The sequence below is a fragment of the Populus trichocarpa genome, chromosome 17 (assembly GCF_000002775.5).
Source record: "Populus trichocarpa isolate Nisqually-1 chromosome 17, P.trichocarpa_v4.1, whole genome shotgun sequence".
NCBI lineage: Eukaryota > Viridiplantae > Streptophyta > Magnoliopsida > Malpighiales > Salicaceae > Populus > Populus trichocarpa.
The window spans coordinates 2557716-2578731 of record NC_037301.2 but is presented as its reverse complement, the minus strand read 5'-3'; the positions used below and the strand labels follow the sequence as shown (position 1 = coordinate 2578731).

Genomic DNA, 21016 nt, shown 5'->3' with positions numbered 1-21016 from the left:
TTATTTTATTTATTGTCAAGATGAATTGTTTCTTGTTGAAAATTTAAGATAATTATACTAAGACTATATAATTTTTTTATAGCATGCATCCAACTTCAAGCATAATTTTTTTTTTATTATTCTCATGACATAGACCTTTGGCTGAATTGATCCTATCCAAGTTTAATAACTATGCTAATATACAGGTGAGAAACGTGGAGGGACTTGCACAAGGAGAAAGAATCAGAAATCCAAACAAGCAATTTCGATGAAATCTCAGAGATATCTTGATCAATCACATCATATGGGAAGGTGCATGGCAAAAAAGAACTTGATTTTTCCATTGATGATGATATATGATGGTGATATTCAACATTATAGCTTAAGAACTTTAAAGATGCTACTATATCTATATCTTCCTCGAAATATTTCTCTCGCCGGAACTATATATATATAGCTATACAAAGCCTATCAGAGGGAAAAGACTCACTCCCTTGAATACTGCATGAGCTCAAACCACTGCCACCATAAAGGAAAGGATAAAAATCAGCATGATTAAAAATGCCGGTGCTTCTATAAAATAATTGTTCTCCAAAAAACAAAAGTTGTAGAATAAGCTTACCTGTCTTAATAAATCGGCAAGAGTCCTTGGAAGAGCTTCGATGTTCTTCAGTACAATATAATATGGGAAGGGAAAGGAATCAAGGTATTTTGTAAATTTGAGCACTCTTTTTTCACCTTCACCCACAAATGATGCTTCCTGGGGACCAGATAAACAGATCATGGAAAAGAAGTATGCATTAGAGGAAATGTTTGTCCAGTGGCTGTGAATGAGTTTCTAGAATACAAAATAAAGACTTACCATCTGGTCCATGATTGACTCCTGCGGGCTGTCCAGCACCAGAAATGCCACCATTCGCTTCCGACTTAAAAAGTCCCTAACACAACGCTTCAATTTCTCCTGTATAGATATACATACATGGTCAGCTTCTGTAATTACACAAGCTAATGTTACATTAACCATCAAAGATGTGTGACCTTACCCTTCGTCCCCCCCTCCTCTTTAGAATAGCTAGGTAAAGGAAACGTACCTTTTCATGGAACCGACCATCTGCAATAATCAAGACAAGCTGTTGCAGCGGGTTCTGCCCAGAAGGAAGTCGTGCTTTTGCAACTGCAGCATCCAGCATGTTGTTTAGATACTTTAAAAGATCTACAACAGGTTCATCTGCAATGGTATTCTCTTGCTTGAATGTCAAACTGGAGATGATCTGTTCCAACCAGAAAAATTAACAAGTAAGAGAAATTTACATCTTCTTGACTAATCTTCAGTGATATGGAAAAAACTGGCAAAAGAAATAAATATCCATTCAAGCATAGAATTGAGAAAAACAAAACATAACATAGCAACAACTTTAATTTATATGTAAAAACTCAAATGAGAAGGATACGTTACGGTGAGAACACTAACCTTTTTCCCAGCCTCCCCCGTGAAAGGCTGATCAAAATCATGCAGGGATCTTATATTTCCCTTCTTTCCAAAACTTGCAACAGCCATGTTACCCATTTCCAGTTGAGACATGGCACGACATACGGTCACTAAAGCTTCAATTGCGACGTCCCCACAGCAACTCTCAGACATACTGCGAGAATCATCCACAGCAATGACGACTTGGTAATCACGTTTGTTAGGCCGAGTTCGCCTCAGCCATATTTTATCTTTTCGGTAGTGACTTGCTATGTAAGGAATTACCTATTTATTTTCCAGGCACAGCAAAGAACATCAGGAAAAAACTAAGAGCAAGTCAAGTACAATTAAAGCATCCAATATCAATAGTGAACTACAAGTCAACAATGTGGTTTACCTTCTTCATGTTAATTCGTTTGCCAGTCTTATAATCCCCTTGAAGCTTACTGGCTACAGTAGGTTCCAAAACAAGACGTAACTGTTCAGCCAATTCTTGGGACAACCTTGTTGTGCGCAACTCGTATCTGCTCCAAAGAGCAGAAGCACTACTTTTGACATCAAGAGGAACTTCTTCAGGACCCTGGGCTTTCCCCAAGTCGTCGTCATCTACACGAAGATTATCGGGTTGATATACGTCCTCACTCAAATAAGACTTCCTGACAGAGATCGCACTCTCAGGCAGATTTTGTGGATCACCACCATCATGATCCTGAACTTCAGGGGATCCCTCCTTTTCCGACTTAAAATCTGAGATCTGCAACTGCTCTTCCATCTTATTTTTTAGGATTGAGGCAGAGTTATTCAGATGCCATTCTTTAGCATCTCTCTCCTCAATCTCCATCTTGGTGACTTCATCCCTTTGAGCAGCGAGACTATCTTCATCACTCCTATTTACATTGACATTGGACTCAACCTGCTCAGAGGTGGCAGGTCCCAATGCTTGATCTGTTCCCTTTTCAAACTCAGAGACGAAGGCATAGTCATCAGCATTCTTGTCCTCTATCTCACCTGACGCCTCAGTGGTGTCTCCTGGCAGATCAACAGACACTTTGACTCTTTCTTTCCACTCCTCAAGCGCATCCCCAACATTTCTGTAAGGATTTGGTTGGGCTCTCTGATCAGATGATGATTCCCTCTCAGGGAACTGAGCTTGTTTTTTATCATTAGTAAATCCTCCACTGTTTGATGAATCTGAGACCATCAGATCATTCTGAGAAGTATTTCCAGAAGGAAAGCTTCTCAGAGCAAGGTCATTGTGAGCTTCACTTATGTTAGACATGTTTGCTTCTGCTGTCGCATTTTTTGAATCAGATGCCTGGGAAGGACCATTCGGCTGTGTTGCAGATTCTGCACCATGCACATGATCACTAATTAGATCAGAAATTCCAAGTTCAAATTCATCTTTTCTTGGTTCCATTGCATTGGTCTCAGATCTCTCTTCTCTATCCCTCCCTGGTTCATCTTTTACAGAAGTTCCATCAACTGGTTCGCTATCTGGTTCTTCCATAGTTTCATCAGCAGAAATTGTGTTGTCTTCCTCATAGTTTCCATGCTCAGCAGACTCATCACCCTCTTCTGGACTTATTTCTTCTTTTGAATCCAAGTCACCTTCTTCATTCATGTCCTCATCCATCTCCATATCCTCTTCAGCACCTTGATTTGATTCATCAAGCTTTAATCCAGTTGGATCAGTAAATGCTGCTTCCTTATCCATATTCATGTCATCTGTGTTCTCTTCTCCATCATCAAGATCATCCTGGTTTCCAATTTCATTATTTTGTTTATCAGGTTCTCCAGGTTCATCATCAGCAATAGCAGCAGAATCCTCCTTGGCCCTAAGCTCCCGGCTACTTGTATCATTGTCCCTAACTGACGGCCCAGATTCGTATCTTTCATTTGTGTTATTAGGGTTATCATCTTCATCCTTATTCTGAAGTTTCTCATCAACAACTTCACTGTCTAATCCAGCTTCCCCCATTGCAGAATCCAGTTGCTCATCCTCGCCGTCTTCCTCATTATCCTCTCCAGAGTCATCACTCACACTAAATGTATCAGCCGTAAGATCCTCCATCTCAATACCTTTCTCATTCTTATTTGGAACTTCACCTGAGGCATCTTGTTCATCACCTGGCTGAAGTTGCATATTAAAGGAAATTTCATCAACAATGCACAGTTGCAAAAAACAAGCAAAACCCAATAAAGTAAAATATCAATAGCAGTAGACATGCCTTTTCAGAAGTTCCAAGAAGTTGATCTTCATCAGTTATCTGATCACTGACATCATTAAGTCCAGAACCTTCCCCCATGCCAGTTCCACTTGCAGTTTGAGATGTATCATGACTAGCTTCATCTACCTCGTCTTTGACAGGAATGCCGAAACCTTTGGAGAACAATGAAGCCAAAACATTTGCCAGCTCACGGCTCATTATAGATACCTGCATGCAAAAATAGGTTACAGAAATAGACAAGATTCAGATTGATGCCATTAACAACCCTTGGAAACATGGGGCAGGTTCACTGTGACCAATAAATTAAGAGATGCATTTTCAAAGATGTGATTTGTTTGGCAATTAAAGATCCAAACTTACTGTTTTATGCATCGCTAAAAGATCTTGAAGTAATCCATCACAGAAACCCAATATTAGCTCCAAAAGTAAATGAAGATGCTGAAAACACCTTCCAATGTGAAAAGAAATATGGGAAGTTTCACTGCCAGAATGATCCACCATTTTTTTCTGATCAAGCATATTACACGAGATGAGAAGGCAATAAGAAATGACCAAATATATCTCATTTGTACAAAGTGGTGATAGGATAAACATACCGCACAAGTTATTATATTGAGAAGAATATCACATAATTCTTCCACATTCAAGCTTTGAACAGATGATTTAAATAAATATTCCCATGAAGAAATATTCTCCAATGATTCTTCAGAGAGAGCGCCTCCATCACCTGGAGAAATTTGTTTTTCCAAAGCCTCCATAACAAGGTTGTGCGCTTTCTTGAGGGCACTGTCAAAATCAGCTTCAAGCTGATAGTTATTTCCACTGTTGTAGTCAACCTCTTCACTTGAATCTCTTGACTGGCTCCTTTGCTTCAGAGCAGCCTCAAACTGGTCAGCCAACATCTTCCCCTGCAAAAAGTTAAAAGTCCATTTTTTGCATTCATTTTGTCAGAGGCTGCATTTGCTGCCACAAATTTGCAAGAAACTTGTTTACGGAAGTGCCAGAGAAATTCATTTCAAAACAGTTTCAGAAAACATATATAAGATACCTCTTTAAATACGTCATCAAAATGACCAAGCAGTGTCTCTATGATGAAGCTTCTATTCCAGTCTTGCTTACGGAAATCAAAGAAATGCTCCTCAAACTCCTTAATGACTTGGAAGTTTTTATACACCAACTGTTCCATTTGTTTTGAAATAATGTAAGGACGTGAAGGTCCAGCAGATATAGTAACAACACGGCCAAGTAGAGATTTATCCAATGATTCCTGGAGAAGACTTTGCAGGCCTCCTAGTGGACCAAGAAGATAGTTATCCAATGACTCCTGTAAAAGATTACTGATAAGAATAATACAAAATCTAGCATGCTTAAATGACAGAATAGGAAGTGCAAAACTTTTGCACCTTGGATTTCTGTGTAACTGGGATAAATTTTTCAATGAATTGAAGCACATGATTTGCAGCAGGTCTGACACTTCGACAAGACTTCAAATGGGTGCTTTCCACTGTTCTCAGCAACAGTGATTCCTCAGCCAACAGAGTAGTTAGACCATCAAAAAGTTGCTGCGAAAAATTTAAAAGAAAAAATATTAACAAGAATTCAGACCGGAAAGTGCAAGCACAATTATAAAGTGGAAACTTACCTTTTGTTTCCACATGCACTGAAAGAAGGCATGCTGATTTTGTACAATAGAGTACTCACTGCTAGTTCTTTCATCAATGTCAGTGCACTTTACGTACGAGTTTTCAAAAGCATATGTACATTCCCGCAAGCACTTCAATTGCTTAGAAAAACCATAGGCAGCTGCACGTTGTGATTGTTGTATAATAATGAGATGGTTAAGAAAAGAGACTGCCCTACTAGCCTGCATGGATCAAGAAATAAAAGTCATGTGAAACATCATGAAATGCATCAACATCTTGATTCATAAGTTGACCAAAATTATTTGAACTCCAGCCACAGAGATATACCTGATCATAAGTAATATCACCATGGGGTTTCAGGCATATCCTTTGCATAAACTGCACAGATGCCACACTTTTGAAGTAAAACTCATTGGCTGATTTCCACATAGTATCCACATAGTCATCGGGCAAACATTGCAATTCACTGGAAGTAGAAACATCAAAAGCTTCACCAGATAGTCTACTTGGTGTCAGCAACAAATGCTGTGCATTGTATGATGGTTGAATGAACAACCAGTTGGAGCTGTTGGATATCTATTAAGGACCATCATGGGAAGGAAAAAAGATTACTTCATCTTATTTTTCAACCATAGAAATAATAATAAGCACAAGAAAAAAAAATCCTTTTACCTTCATAATTTCAAACTTGTGTTTATGCAACCCACTAGTATCTAATAATTTTAGAAGTTCAGATAAAGCCCTTTTCTTCCCTACACCTTTTCCTGTGTCATTCCAGAGATCATCACAATCCATAGCAGTTTTGAATATCTTTTCCACTGTCCAACACAAAACATTCCACTGTTCATCACGTGATAGGTGAGAAGAATGGGAAGCGAGGCATTGCCTGGTGATACTTGTGACATCTGCATAAAGTGTAAGTTCTTGAGATCCTTGCACTTGAAAATATTATTTTGAGCTAATAGAATAGCATTTATAAACACGAAGGAGGGTGCAAAAGAAAGAAGGAAAAGACCTTTATTATCAAGAAAACTTAATCCCAGAGTGTTTTTGAAGTGCATGTCCTGCAAAGTATCAGTTACTTTTTTCCTCCAATCAGCTAACCATATAGACCTGCACCAAAAACAAAATAGTAAAGTTCAAAGAGCAGGACAAGCATCAATGACAATCAAAGAGGATATAGTAGAAAAAAGCTAACCTGTCTTTTTCACAGAACTGTGTCAGATCTGAAATAGTGTTCTTGTTATCCTTCAAGGCCTTTGGAAATTGTAGAGAATGAATTTTTGGTCCTTTCTGCTGTGCTTCTCGGTCAAGAATAAGCATTACAGGTTGTTGCAGCAAATCCTGTCAAACAAACAGATGAGAACATATTTATCAAGTAAAACATTCTTTCAAACTCGCTAGAATGCTTCTGTCACTACCAATTGCAGTTAAGCTTTATAATATAGTTGCATCCATCAATTGTAGGGAACAAAAGAAAGAAAATCAAAAGAATGTAAAATCACAGTAGGCATTCTTCCATTACTATATTATTGATTAACCATTTTGTGTAATTCGATCATTCTTCAATCTATCATTGTTGCACAATACTCACGTCCTCAGAAATAGTACAGACATGTTGTGAAGTTTTTCACCATCACAAAATTGTATTGTCATCTTTATACACCATACAAAAACCCTTTATATGCTAAGACCAAAAAAGACCTCGTAATCATAAGAGACAAGATGAAGATTTTATTAGAGAAACAAAAGGCAAATAGAAATGAAGCTGCAAAGATTAGAATGCAGTTAAAAGCTACAAAGCCTAGTGGAAACATACAGAAATGAAGCTGCAAACATTAGTATGTAGTTAAAAGCTACAAAGGTTAGTGGAAACTAAGGACAAGAGCTCTCCCAAAGCCAACAGAACCATAGATAGTATTGAAATTAGTAACATCTAGCAAAAATGAACAAAACTGCATTTTCTGTGTTCCAACTAAACATGACCAGCCCTATTTACACGTGTGTTTTAATCACAAACGTGAAGTGTTATAGTATAACTGTACATGACCAGCTTGATTTGAATTAACAATTGCTGCATAAGGAACAAAAACAGGCTCTATGTATTGGTGTGCTAGGTTAGTTCATCAAGACCTAAAGTAAATTACTTGAACTTGTCTCAAAATTTACAGATTCTCCCAAAAGGAACCACAAGCATGCAAAGAAATTGCCATTTGTATGGTAACTTTGATGTTACTTACTGTGTACTTTAGTATTAGCTTTCTAAGCTTCTGTCGGGTCCTTTTTGAGTTTTCAACAGACAAGCAAATCTCTGTTCGTTCCCAATGGAATAGCTTCAAAATGTCCTTCAGTTCCATCTCAATACCTTTTCTGTTAGCTTCAATGTCCTCCAATATTCTGAGAAGAAAGAAGAATATGGTAAGCAAAGAAAAGGCACATGAGAATTTCTATAAGAGAACAGATATTGAAGGCTAAAGGTACCCACGTCAAGGCAGAATTAGTCCCTGAACTAAAAATTTCAGAATTAACCACCTTCAACTGTTTTTCTATTTAAATCAAGCGCTTCCAATAATCTTAGCTAAGTTTTCAGACAGAATTAACCCATTGAGCAACCCCAAATTTTTTTTATTCATGTTGGTAAATGGAGTGCATATGTCTTTCTTTTCTTTTTTTTAAAAAAGAATCTAATCTTTGACTTTTTTTTTCTTATAATCACATGCTCAAAAAATCTATTAACTTGGATCAAATACTACAAAAACTAATGGAAGAACATGGTTTGAAGGAAAAAACAGATGAGGAAAGGCAATTCCAAAGTTCTTTGCACTGGACTAATTCTATTTTGAACAACAGCGGGCACCTTTTAGCCAATATTGAAAATCATTCTCAACAAGGAACTCACCTTGGCAAGAACTGAATGTAGTATCCGAAAACATTATACAGAATCTGTAGATTTTTTTCCTGCCGCATACTGTAAGGTTCATTTATAATCAGTACTGTTCATAATTTCTCAGCCATAAAACAGCATTGCTAGCTATTATATAGCCTAGCATAAATCATGTAAGAAAAAACAAGGCAGCTAAAGGGTATGCAAATCATAACTGTCTTCAACACAGCTTTACTGTGAAAGATGAAATATCTTCCTCAGAACACCAATGTGCAGAGACATGCTTTACCTTGAATAATTTTGCACTTCTAGGCATCTGCCAGCAGTGATTTGACCGTGGAGAGAAAAAAGAAGTTGAAGGCGCGCTCTAAATTCACCGATGCTGGAAGTTCGAATGAACTCCTCTAAACTGCAAGATCCAATTGTGTTAACTAAAGGATTCAGATGGAACAGAAACAGAAGAACATGAAAAGAAGCAAGTCGAATCAAAATGTGTACATATTATTTGATACATGCCTTTCTATAGTAGATTGCTCATATCCAGCAATATCAGCAAAATGACTGTGATGCAAAACTGAAAATAGAGGAAACCACAACTGCAACAAGAAAAACACAAAAACTATGCAGTCAGAAAGGCAAAGAAGGGAATAAAAGAGCATATGAGGATAGAAAGAGAAACTTGAATCTCTAAGAATAATGCCCAAATTGTAACGCATTATGTTTTGCCTAATCCTTTTACTGATGCCTGAAAGGTTTGGTATAATTCAAAACAAGTATCTTATCCACACCAGTTTAATCCAAAATGTTAAATGCCACAGCCCTGCATAAAAAAGTGATATTCAGAGCAGAACTAGTTATCCCAAACCTTTGCCTTGCGTACATATGTTTTGGATAAGTTCCATATCAATAGTAATCACATACAACCCTTAGATCCAATTAAGGACATACAATCCCCAGTTCAGGTATTATAAATACTTTTTCCTTCCATGCAGTTCTCTTAAAGCTCAGGTCATTTGCACTCAAAGTTTCTATTTTTCCGCAACCGAAAACCAGACTATAACTTACCTTGCCAGCATTAATGTCATATTGCTCCTGCACTTCATGAAGCAAAGCGGGCCATGAGTCGAATTCCATCTTTTGCCATGAGCATACCAGAGCAGAAATAGGTTCCAATTGATCTACATGCCAGGATATGAATTAAGAATGGAATTTACAAACAATAACATTGGAAATAACAAAAGTATGCATATCAAGTGTAGATGCAACAGATGACAGACTTGAACAAGGTGAATTGCTCACCAGAGAGAGGGAATTTTGATTCATTTTCCTGTAATGCTCTGGCCCTGTTAAGTAAGAATTGCAATCCCAAAAGAGCCTTCATGCAAGAAAAAACAAAATCAGTGTATATAAAAGCAATAAAAATGTTAAACAAACACAAAGATGCCCATACAAGATTCCCAAAAACAGAAGCATGATTAGAAACACTCATGCAGACGGATCCAAGCATCCAGGCTTCTGATAGTAATGTATTTGGAGCGTGTTAAGCATTAAGCTTGGTAGTTGAGTTATGGAAATCAATGCACTCTAATTATTTAAACTAGAAGACCTTCAGATCCTATATATTTGCATCATATGTTATTTAACCTGTCATGGAAGCATTTAGTTTCCTTTTAGTTTCATCACAAAGCAAACTTGCCTGATAATTTAATCATCCAATTTCCAGTTCAATATCTCTCAATCAGAATAAAAACATTATCTAGATAAAAAGGAAGAGTAAGCTATATTTGCTACCTTGGCAAGAGGGGTCTCCACTGGAATAGCCAACAGCATTTGAATGGTATCCGTGATTTTTTGGAGACCTGGGTGATCTTCCCACTCACTCAAAAAGCTATGTATTTGCTGTTGAAGATTAGCAACTAACTTCACCATTTTAGCCATCATGGGTGCATTTGAATCCTAGGAAAGTGGAAAAAAATCAGTTACATTAAATGCAATGACAACTGGAATAGATGAGATAACAACTACTTTGACGCAGGCAGAAAGGTTTTCAGAACCTTGTAAAAATTGTAATTGGCCGATGATTTTTGAGAAGAGACAAGTTTCGAACCATGCTCTAAACAAAGGCGAAGTAAATGCTCTGGTATGAGTTTTCCATCCAAACTGGAGGTTAGCAGACCTCCTAACCCTGGAAATGAAAAGAATGTGACAATTTGTGAACTGTTTTCTGTAATCACCTTCAAAATACCATACTTACACCAAGAAAAGGTGTAAACTGTAATCACCTTCAATCATCCCCACCCCTAATGTGTAAGAGTTGGTGAATGAATGCAACCTATCAGCCTCAACAACATGGCAAGTTCCAGCCTGAAAAAATATTAAATGTCAGTAAAAAAAAAGACCAGAATGTTCGGAAGGGAGAGTGATTATAAAAGAGATGCATACAGAGAATAAAATATATCATTTTGGGACTGCCAATAACAGTTTTGCAGCATCAAATGATTCATTGACCAGGGAAACGATGTAAGCATGACTCTTTAACATTTTCAAAATCATTTAGAGAAAAATAAATAGTCAGAGCAACTATTGAAGAAGAAAAATTTACAAGCCACTTACATATAGAACAAGATTGGTGGACCCAAATAATTGGTTGTGTATGCAGATCATATTCTTCATGATGGTTTCCTGCATAAGGTTCCATTCATCCTGGACACTCTCATGCTTGCTAGCTTCCAACTGAAGAGAATAAAAAAGAAAACTTGGAAGATCATACGGGAAGGGAAAAAGACGAGGAAAGAAAAGAAGCAAAAGAAGAAGAATCACCTTTTCTAAAGATTCCTCTTCAGAGAGAAACTCCTGCCATTCTGAAAAGCTATCATTTGGAAAGAATTGGTCAAGAGTAGAAAAATCAACATCAACAATGCTTTTGATCTCTAAGGCACGAGGCCTGAACTTGTATTGTTGAGCATCATCGCCTTCTTTGCATTTTACTTGAACTTTCATATTCATCCACATGTTGGCAAATTCATGGAACATCTTATCCAATATCTAATTCACAAATATGCTGAGGTATCAGAGGGCTGACTTGTACAAGTAAAATCAAAAGTATTCAAATCAATCATTAAAAGAAATATCACCTTGAAAGAAGCATCATCAATCCTCCGTGCATCAGCTACAAAATGTGCAACACGGACAACAATATTCTGATAAAGACCAGTTTTGAGTTGCAAGATAGACCCCTATTACCAATGGAAAAGCATTTGAGCAAATCAATAATTTATTCCATCAAAAAGAGTACAATAAAAGGAACGTTGCAAGATGCCAAAGTAGTACATGAACAGGAGAAAAGGAAGGAAACAAGTCTACAAGGAGTGGATTGCAAAGAAAGAGAACCAGTTTGAGGGATAGATGAAAAGATAAAAACAAAGTGTACACATTCTCAGGACAAAAAGAAGTCATGTAGAGATGCATACCATTTTTTCAGTAGTGACTTCACTAGAAAGCATAATCAGCTTTTCCAGAAAACCCATTTCACGGTCCCAAAAGGTAGCAGGACTGCCTATGCTATGAGAAGAACTTGGTACGAATGCACGTACACGAGGAAATCTCATAAATGAATAAATTGATTCCTGCAACAATCTCCAAGTCAGGTACTGGAAGTAAATGAATGAAATTTTCTATTCAGAAGGTAATTTAAAATACCATGACTCTATCCATGTTATCCTCTTTGATTCTATTCAGAACCTTCTTGAGCAAGGCAAATGATAGGACCAGCGACAGGCCCAATTTCATTTCATATACTGCAACTTGAAATGGCTGAGCTAAATCAATGTACTCCTTGTATTCATCTGATAATCGGTCAATAAAAGAGGTTGCTGTTGCCTAAGCAATCCAGAGAGAATTATGATCAGCATAGAAAGAAAATGCACCATCCTATATCAAATTGAGAATCATCAATGATGTAGCAAAACTTATACCTGCCAATTGGATGCTTGTTCAAGAACTTGTTGTAAATCCATACCTTCAATGTTATCCACCAAACCCACAACCATCCTAGCAGGTTTAAGGAACTCTCCACATTCCTTTCTCAAAGCATTAAATTTTAAAGGATTACAGCGGAACACCATCTGACAAAAACCATGTTAGCTCACTGTCCAATAATTGATAAGAACATGATAAATATTTGACTCAAAAAAAGTTTATATAACAGTGACTATAGTTAAGGAATAGTAATAGCAGAATGTGGATAAACAATGAAGCAAATTCTAGAAGTAAACCAAGCAGTTGCTTTTTTTCAGCAGTTTAAAATACTGATTAGAGTTTGCCTCGGTAAGAAAAACAAAGTTGAAAAGTATAATAAGCATAACATCATCAGTATATGGTAACAATACACTATTTGCACAAGATGTACATTAAATATATAGCATCCTTTTGCTTCCATTCTTAATACTCAAAGTCCTAGATTTTTTCACAAGGTTCAGAAAGTAATTTGCATCCCATTTCTAGAGATACAAATCTCACAAACACTTCCATAGATCTGAGCAAGAAGTAATCTGGTCCATGAAAATATTTCAATTTTTTGTTTGGAATAGATCATCGTCACTTAAGAATACTGGTAACAAAACAGGCAATACATGTTCCAGTCAATCAATCAATCCAGCAGAGTGTTGCATTTATCATTAATTGTTGGCAAATACGATTATTTTTCCAATTATCATAAGGAAATACTTATCCAAGTAAAATGGAAGGGAAAATACCTTTTTCTGAATCCTTCTACACTCAAATTCAAGCCTTTCTAATGAATCTGCTCGCTTTTTATCAGCCTCTATTGAGGATAACCGCCCTGCAAGATAGTCACATTCTTGCCGCACCTATAAGAGGCCACATCATCAGAAAATATGTTTCGATAAAAAATTCTCACACCAGCAAATGGAAGGTGACGAAAATTCTAGCATATGGTGGCAATACTACTAACTTCTCAATGCAAAGCACAAAATCTGATCAATCACAAGTTAAAAGAAGTTTGATGTCTTAGATAAACATAAGCAGGCATTGCCAGCATGTGGTATAAAGTAGAATGTAGACCTGCAAATAAATTAACGTATAAAATTATATGAAAAGATTGATAATAATACCACCTTTATTTCAAGCTCAAGAGATGAAATCCTTTCTTCTAGTTGAGAGTGCTTGAAAGAATATTTCATGGCAGGGTCGAAATCATCACAGCTAAGCAAGAGACTAAAACGTAAAGCCCCGATTTTTAAGCATGCATGGCCCATGTTCAAGTACACCTCTGCAAAATGAAAAACATTCACAAAATAAGATAAAATGTAGAATGCAACAAGAATTTCAATAAGCACACTAAATAAACTAGAATACATTAAATGAATAAACAAGGAAGACAAATAATCACCGGTGGATGAGCAGTGAAGATAAAGCTTTTTAAGTATTGGCTCAATGAACAAAGACACCAAGGAGTTCAGCTTTTGATGGTTTGACGATCCAAGAATTGATACCAAACGCTGTATGTCATCTTGCTGTCACCACAAGAAGACATTATAAACATGTTAAGAGATGTTGATTTTCAACAGAAATAGCATGCAAAGATTCTTATTGAGTAAACACCAGCTCATAAAGGTTTGTACAGTTGGCTAAAAATTGAGAAACAAGAATGAACTTAGCTAAATAAAAACAAATCACAGATTTATTTATCACACGGATAAAAGGAAATACAAAAATCATACCGTTGCCACATTCTTATGGAAGGAGCAAAATATGGACTTGATTGCAGCAAACTTATCAGCATCAAATGCCTTTCTGTGTGCATATATAATCTGGAAACAGAAGAATATGAAGTTTCAATTGCCCATTAAAAGAAAATAATCTGAAATTCTATAATTCACATAAAGCAAGCTACCTGTTGGAAGAGAGAGCGAGTAACAGATAAGAGAAAACTGGATAAGTCCATCCCTGGTAAAGAACTTTGCCACAAGTTGCACGAAGCAGCTTTAAGCTTCAAGCAGTGCACAGAATAATCCTTAATAGCACATGTTCTTCGCCTGAATTAGAAAATGAAAGAAATACAATGTAAAATACAGAATTGCATAGTGTTTTCCATATATTGGTCAACAAGATCTGAAAACTGATTGAAGGCTAAAGGCGACCTTTGTAGCCTGTAACTCTCATGAAAGTTTCATCTAATCTTTTTCCACACAAGGATCTCAAAAGGAAAACAAGTTGCAAAACACAGGCATGAATTCACAAAAGGAAACCAATACAACTCAGAAAGAATCAAATTATTCAGGCTTTTTCATGCCAGTGATGATCTATGGTGATTGCAAACCAAGAAATGGACACAACTGCTGCTAATTTTTACTTGACCAGAGTTGTAAACAGATAAATGAATTAAAACAATGTGTGAATCTTCAGGCTAGAGTTTTACCAAAAGTGTAGTGCATAAACCATTTTGTGCAAATAACATACAGAGACATAGGGTAATATATTTAGATGCATGCAACTATACATACAAGGATCCCAACATTCAGGAATTCGTAAGCAGAAAAATTGTAGAAATAACAGATCTTACAGAGATTGGACAACAGATGCAGTCCGCACAGATTGAACTAGCATATCAGGCAGTGGAGTATGATAACCATCAACTTTTCCAAAGTTCTGTATCAAAATAAGCTATCAAAACAGATTCTCCTCAAATTAGTATTCAGTCATCAAAATCCACAAAATTATCACTATACCTCAGAAAAAACAGGGCAATGGCTCCACAAAGACGAATGCCACCAAAACCACATTTCAAGAACATAACTGGCAATTTTTGCGTTCACTGGAAGACAAAGGTGTGTTGAGCATTGGTTTATCATTGAAGAGCAGGTAAATATATAAACAAGGAATTGCACTGACCTGCATCCACCGACATCCATGCATCAAGTGTCCACAAAATTTTTTGATGAGGTATAAAATTTTGGGGAGGTCTTGTTGAAAAGGTTAAAGAATGTTTCATGGCAGACTCTATCAGGTTAGATACACTGCCCAAAGCCTGTCACCAGAGGAAGCAAACAGAGCACACATTGAATCAAATAAAAGGACATGACTGAGTTAAATAAATTAAAAAAGAAAAAAAAAAGAGAGATTGGAAAACATTGCTGGAAATTCAAGTGAAAACATTATTTATCAAATGCAAAAACATAAACTGAGGGATCACATTGACATCAACTCTTATGAAAAAATCCTTTATCCAAGGATGCTAGATCAACTGTAACACCCCAAAACTTGCATTGACTATAATTGATGATTTCTTTAGAATAATGTAAGATTAGAGAAAATTAGGGGACAAAAACCAAAGAACTAAAGAAAAGAAGGTTCAAAATGCAATCACTGACTTAAATAGGTTAAGTAAGATAAATTTTGCATGATTAGGTAGGTGAAGGAGTACAAGTTTTGGCATGTCATGCTTGTGAGGTGTCAAAAGGAAGGTAGAGATGTGCTTTCCTTCAAAAAAATTCAAAACTAACTACATCTTTTTCTTCCATTTCTTGAACCTAAGAGAGAGCTAAACATCCTACAAACTAACACTTCCAAACCATATATCCCAAGAACAAATTAAAAAAGTATTAGGGCTTAAATTCAATAGAATTGTTAGAAAGAAAACCAAAGATAGATTGTGAGGCCATAAAAGAAAGGAAAGAAAAGAAAGTAAAGGAAAAAGAGCTATAGCTTAAGGTGAGTGATTAAATTGATAATTAAATGCTATGTTTTAACCCAAATATTGTGTTGATATAATTCACATGATATGTGAAAAGAGTAAAGCTTGTTTTACATGAAATTGTGGCCACCTATGTGCTCCACATGCTTACCATTGAGTAGTACATGGTTATGAGATATGGACATTCAATTGTCATACATGTTTAATTGTGCAAAGATTATGTCAATATGATGTTGGGCATATATTTGAAAACTTATGAAGTTTCCCATGTTTTTAATCATTCATTGGGTTATCTCATTAGTAGTTGATAAATTATTTTCAGAGAATCAAAGTGAGATTGAAAGAGGGTTCGGGTGATAGGGTCTTTGGAATCCTAGCTTGATGTTTAACTTATGTAGTACCATTGTATCTTTTATAAGTTAGTTTTTGTGTATGGGTCATTACACATGTAAAAGCATATGTAAACATATCATGCACGAACTCTTTTAGCGTGTAATTGATCAATATGACAGCTATGTACAAAGATGTAAAATATAATTGAATGATCAAAAACAAGACAACAAGATATCATATAAGTTTGTTTAATGGACAGTTTAATGGACAGCAGGTTGTGTATGCTTACTAATGCATGTTTGGTGGGTAAATTTAATTGATTAGTTAACAATAAGAAGAAATTAGAGAGGTTGGTTTACTTAGCTAACTAAAAGCAATATTCTAAAGATGCTAATTAAGATGATTTACCAAAGTATTTAGGAGAGAGGTGCGACATCAACTCTCACATAGTATTTTACACATGCATTTCTAATTCGAAAACATGCCTTAAACAAGCCAGATCTACCATAGGTTTGCTCTTAAACACGTGCATTGTTTATGTATCGATCATTTTCATCTTCTTTTGGATTAAACAAACCTACAGCCTATTTAGGGTTGACATTCACAGTAAGGGACTCAGTATGACCTGTAATTAAGTATGCCCAATTTTCTTCCATATTCAAAGCAACTAAACAGAATCAAAAGCTGTGCTATCTAACCAGTTACAACACAAGAATAGATTACTAAACCTGTACATATTAAAGTTTACAGCCAACTAGAAAATGTTGTAGCTTAAGAAACAAATGCCATTGATCTTACCAGCTGACATTCTTTGTGATCAACCAAAACAATCATTGAAAGCTTTTGAAGTAGATCCATGTCAAGGAAAAAACTTGTATTGTCAATAATAGGACGCGTTTCCAGCCAACAAGCAAAGCCAGGTTTTGTACACCGTGCTTCAGGAGAGAAATCACAGCAAGATATTGAATTTCCCTCGATAGTAGCAGTCTCAACGGACTTTGACTTTGCCTCCAATTTGCTTTTCTCATATTCAAATCTTTTCAACAGCATCTAAGAGAATAATAGCCAGTTAGTTTAGGATTTATTAAATGCATACCATTTAAGTGTTAGGTAATAGGGCACAAACTTGACTCATGTCCGCCAAATGCAGAGCAACTTCACCACTATCTTCATCAAATCTACTGGTAATATATGCTGACATGCATATACCTACATAGAAAACTGTATTAGAAAATCCATGGAGATGTTGAATCAAATGTCAAAGTCACAGTAAGTAAAGTGAGAAAATATCACAGAAGAGGTGGGTGAGGGAGAGGGGCGCTTGAGAATAGAAGCTAGCGGATGGCGTGTACTGCTACTACCATTCTCCCTTCCAAAACCCACAAAAGATTACAATAAATATCCTTCTACTAAATGCATACAATTTCTGCCACATACCCCAAGCTCTAGAGCGAGGTGCAAATAGATGACTGAGATTCTTTATTTTTGAAACATGTAACACATATTAGGGCTTACAGACTTACAGCCAGACTCAAATCAACCAAAGGCTAAATACTTGACCCACTGATAATGACTGTAAGTCATGTGTAATGAGCTACCATGTGACTTTCCAAATGAAAATGAAATCACAAATATTATGTGTAATGTACTAGAAAGAAACACTATAATATTAATATAATTGAAATGACTTTAATGAGTTAAAAATCAACAGATGAGGACGAATCGCACATTCCAGCCCAATCATTTTCATGGAAATTTTTATCCACAAAATAAACACCCCATAAGAATAAAGTGAAAGCTCTACCTTGAACTGCAAGGAAGCGAAGTTCAGGGGTGGAAGATGTGGCCATCTCAACGAGACAATCATCCCCTACCATGAAAAGTTTTACACACATTAGACAGAGACAGATGAAGAAGGGACAAGAAGAAGAATAGAACCAGTTAAACATGATTGTGATATATGAATCAGAGTAACAATAAGCCATACCTTGATTATAGGGATTTGCCTTTGTTGGCCAAACTGACTCGCATAGCTCTATAAACAACTGCTGCTGCTTAAATAATTCAGCAGATGCAGGTAAAATTGGATGACCACCATGAATCCAGAGCAAAGATTGTTGTGAGTGTTGATTAAGTTTTTTATCTATATTCTCAGCAATCTGCACCGGAAAGTTACAATTTTAATTGTCACTTAATAAATTACAGAGAAAGGAAAGATGCCAAAATTTTACTGGAATTACCATGAATAGATTGTCAACAGCTCCAGGACAGAAATCCCGCAATTTCAAAACATCCTTCATCAAAGAATGCCAAGAAAAAGGCAATTTCTCGAACCGGGATGAGGTAAAAACATCCCAAAATGTCAGGTGATCTTCAAGAATGTCACTGTATAATTTTATCAGGACATTGTAAGATGGAGATTCAACAAGCATATTAAGAATTTCCTTTTCCAACTCCTGCAGAGCATCCAAGACAGGTTTGAAATGCTGAGCTTCATTAGTATATTCATGCTCCCTTTGAGCATTCCACTGTTGATATGAAAGCCTCAGAAGGTCTATACAGTTAATAGCATTGCAAAGGAATTTATGTGACACTTCTGGCCTGTCATATGACATAGTTAAATCAACAAAATCAAGTGAAAGCAACGGTGTCAGATGCAGGCTAGAATCTGCAGCAGGAAGGGATGCAAGCTCATGGAAGGAATGAAAAATACACTTCCAAATAGGATGCTCCAATTCTTGTTCGAGTAAATGCAGAAAAGATCTGAAAAAATTATCACATGATTGCAGTTTGGAACTAAACCAGCTAAAGTGGAGAAGATAAAGTTTATAATCACTTCCAGTTGCTTGTTCAATTGTCCAGTTGGCAGCAAACAATAGCATCCTCTTCGTCAGCTTCATGTCAATTTCTGTGTTCCTAACAGAGTTAGCATTCATGCAGTTCAGAGCCTTAGGAAACACGAGCTGCCCTTTCATGTTCATATCCATCAAACCGTTTCCCTTGTGGCTAGGAGCAGACAAAGCATCGTCCACACAGCTCCTGTTCCTTGAAGATCCTAACTCATACTGAGACACAAGGTACTCCAAATACATGAGATTCTGTCTGACAGAAGCTTCTTTTGAATACCACATAAAATCCCTCAACTTCATTGGCACTGGCAACCCCCCAGGCAAATAAAATGAAAACTCTGTGGGCAAATCAGATTCTGACAACGTTGCGGTTGAGAAGTAAGCAACTTTTGCGTGATTGACAATATCCCATCCCACAGCTTCACCTAAAGAAGATAAATAAGTATGTTCCCAACTTAGTTGGAGGCTCCAGAAAGGCTGGTTACCATTTATGAGAAGCTGATGAAATAACTGGACCCAGTGGGCAAGCTCAAGATATGTGATTTGAACATTAACATGCAAGCCTTCATTCTTGGCATAAACATGAGCTTTGGCCATTGAATCAACTAATCTATCCATAGGAATGCCAGATGAAACAAGAAATCTTTTTACATCCTTAAGTTCAAAGTCTGCACCACTGCAGCCACTTTCGTCATTATGTAGCCAGTATGGCGGCATCATAAAGATTTCAACTCCTCTGTTTCGCATTGCTCGGGACACTTCACCATGGCTTGGATTAACTGTGAGGAAAATTCGAAAATTATGGTGTGGATGAAGAACCACTGAGCTTCCATCAACTATCCCACACTCATTAACTGTAATCGAACCACTCGGCTCCACCAAAGAGTTGATTCTATCAAGAACCTGAGGTGATCAATCAGGTGAAAAAGCAAACAGATATTTATGAACTGGTGTTAGGAGACTTATAAATCAAGAATTCAAGAGAATGTAAAAATTACCGTGGGATTGCAAAGATTTGCATTCTCTAGAACAATCCATTCCCCATTTTCTATTGCCTTGATGAGTAATCCTGCCACCCATTCAAACTTAACTGAACGTGACCTTCTTTGTTGATCATCTTGCAGCTTTGAGATTACCTTGATGGTTTTATTTAGCTCTTCAGTTGACCAAGAAAAAGGTAATTCATTTTGTACAATATCCAACTTCATTTGTTGAATGATCTCAACAAGCAAACTAAGAGAGTTCATCATGCTCTCCCAGTTCTCCAGATGAATAGAAGTAGAACTTGCCATGGAGCTGGAATTCATAGTAGATAAGAAAGCTAGCCATTTGGTGATCAAATCAGTTCTTTCACTCATAAATGCCACCTTTGAAAACTCCAATTGCAAGTTGCAGTACTCACTAACATAGCGCTCAACTTGAGCAATGACGGACCTAAAATTGCGAAAGGCATTATACTGCTCAAAACATCCAAGCAACTCGGATATATCAGTTGTAGTTGAAAGGCTCAATTCATTTAGCACATTGCCAGTGAGCTGAGCTAATAGTCTTATCAGTGAAGTCTTCCCTGAACAAGGTGGACCAACCAGGATGCACAACCATTGATGTTTTATACAATGGACAACAGCTTCCATGCTGTGGCGAATACTGGGGATAATATTCAATCCACTGTTTGAAAGCTTGGATGACCGTGAAATGTTCCTTTTGATGACAGTGTTCCCCACAATCAAATACTTAGAATTTAGCTGCACTCGTGGGTGAGGATTAATGAATGGTTTAACCCCAAATACCTCTTCATAGATCCGCAGGACTTCTTTGCGGTCAGCAGCAGTACGCATTCTCTGAACATAGAGAATGTTGAGAAAGCAATCAACCTTCAACTTCTCAGGCACACCTAAATTTAACATAGACAGATCTA

General features: G+C 36.7%; 1 protein-coding gene across 4 annotated transcripts in view; it reads right to left on the bottom strand.

Moving 5' to 3' along the window:
- Nucleotides 1-296: 296 nt before the first annotated feature.
- LOC18106995 (midasin) overlaps nucleotides 297-21016 on the bottom strand; it is a 38323-nt gene continuing 17603 nt past the window's right edge. For 3 of the 4 annotated variants that reach the window (XM_052448736.1, XM_052448737.1, XM_052448738.1), the window contains 45 exons: nucleotides 20097-20992; nucleotides 18490-20001; nucleotides 18237-18408; nucleotides 18054-18119; nucleotides 17376-17458; nucleotides 17048-17299; nucleotides 15115-15250; nucleotides 14952-15037; nucleotides 14786-14871; nucleotides 14117-14258; nucleotides 13944-14033; nucleotides 13613-13736; nucleotides 13338-13492; nucleotides 12957-13070; nucleotides 12177-12326; nucleotides 11902-12081; nucleotides 11673-11828; nucleotides 11337-11438; nucleotides 11023-11247; nucleotides 10816-10935; nucleotides 10485-10566; nucleotides 10257-10387; nucleotides 9994-10158; nucleotides 9502-9577; nucleotides 9268-9380; nucleotides 8719-8798; nucleotides 8492-8611; nucleotides 8218-8286; nucleotides 7559-7715; nucleotides 6517-6662; nucleotides 6334-6431; nucleotides 5991-6223; nucleotides 5646-5894; nucleotides 5318-5539; nucleotides 5079-5237; nucleotides 4724-4999; nucleotides 4272-4583; nucleotides 4036-4182; nucleotides 3672-3882; nucleotides 1845-3574; nucleotides 1451-1732; nucleotides 1071-1250; nucleotides 842-940; nucleotides 602-739; nucleotides 297-498 (listed from right to left, as the gene is read on the bottom strand). In XM_052448736.1, the coding sequence (XP_052304696.1) occupies nucleotides 466-498; nucleotides 602-739; nucleotides 842-940; nucleotides 1071-1250; nucleotides 1451-1732; nucleotides 1845-3574; nucleotides 3672-3882; nucleotides 4036-4182; nucleotides 4272-4583; nucleotides 4724-4999; nucleotides 5079-5237; nucleotides 5318-5539; nucleotides 5646-5894; nucleotides 5991-6223; nucleotides 6334-6431; nucleotides 6517-6662; nucleotides 7559-7715; nucleotides 8218-8286; nucleotides 8492-8611; nucleotides 8719-8798; nucleotides 9268-9380; nucleotides 9502-9577; nucleotides 9994-10158; nucleotides 10257-10387; nucleotides 10485-10566; nucleotides 10816-10935; nucleotides 11023-11247; nucleotides 11337-11438; nucleotides 11673-11828; nucleotides 11902-12081; nucleotides 12177-12326; nucleotides 12957-13070; nucleotides 13338-13492; nucleotides 13613-13736; nucleotides 13944-14033; nucleotides 14117-14258; nucleotides 14786-14871; nucleotides 14952-15037; nucleotides 15115-15250; nucleotides 17048-17299; nucleotides 17376-17458; nucleotides 18054-18119; nucleotides 18237-18408; nucleotides 18490-20001; nucleotides 20097-20992 (10355 nt within the window). In that variant the 3' untranslated portion in view covers nucleotides 297-465. Of the gene's footprint in view, nucleotides 499-601; nucleotides 740-841; nucleotides 941-1070; nucleotides 1251-1450; nucleotides 1733-1844; nucleotides 3575-3671; nucleotides 3883-4035; nucleotides 4183-4271; nucleotides 4584-4723; nucleotides 5000-5078; nucleotides 5238-5317; nucleotides 5540-5645; nucleotides 5895-5990; nucleotides 6224-6333; nucleotides 6432-6516; nucleotides 6663-7558; nucleotides 7716-8217; nucleotides 8287-8491; nucleotides 8612-8718; nucleotides 8799-9267; nucleotides 9381-9501; nucleotides 9578-9993; nucleotides 10159-10256; nucleotides 10388-10484; nucleotides 10567-10815; nucleotides 10936-11022; nucleotides 11248-11336; nucleotides 11439-11672; nucleotides 11829-11901; nucleotides 12082-12176; nucleotides 12327-12956; nucleotides 13071-13337; nucleotides 13493-13612; nucleotides 13737-13943; nucleotides 14034-14116; nucleotides 14259-14785; nucleotides 14872-14951; nucleotides 15038-15114; nucleotides 15251-17047; nucleotides 17300-17375; nucleotides 17459-18053; nucleotides 18120-18236; nucleotides 18409-18489; nucleotides 20002-20096; nucleotides 20993-21016 lie in introns of those variants that run through there. The other variant, XM_024588973.2, reaches the window with a different exon arrangement.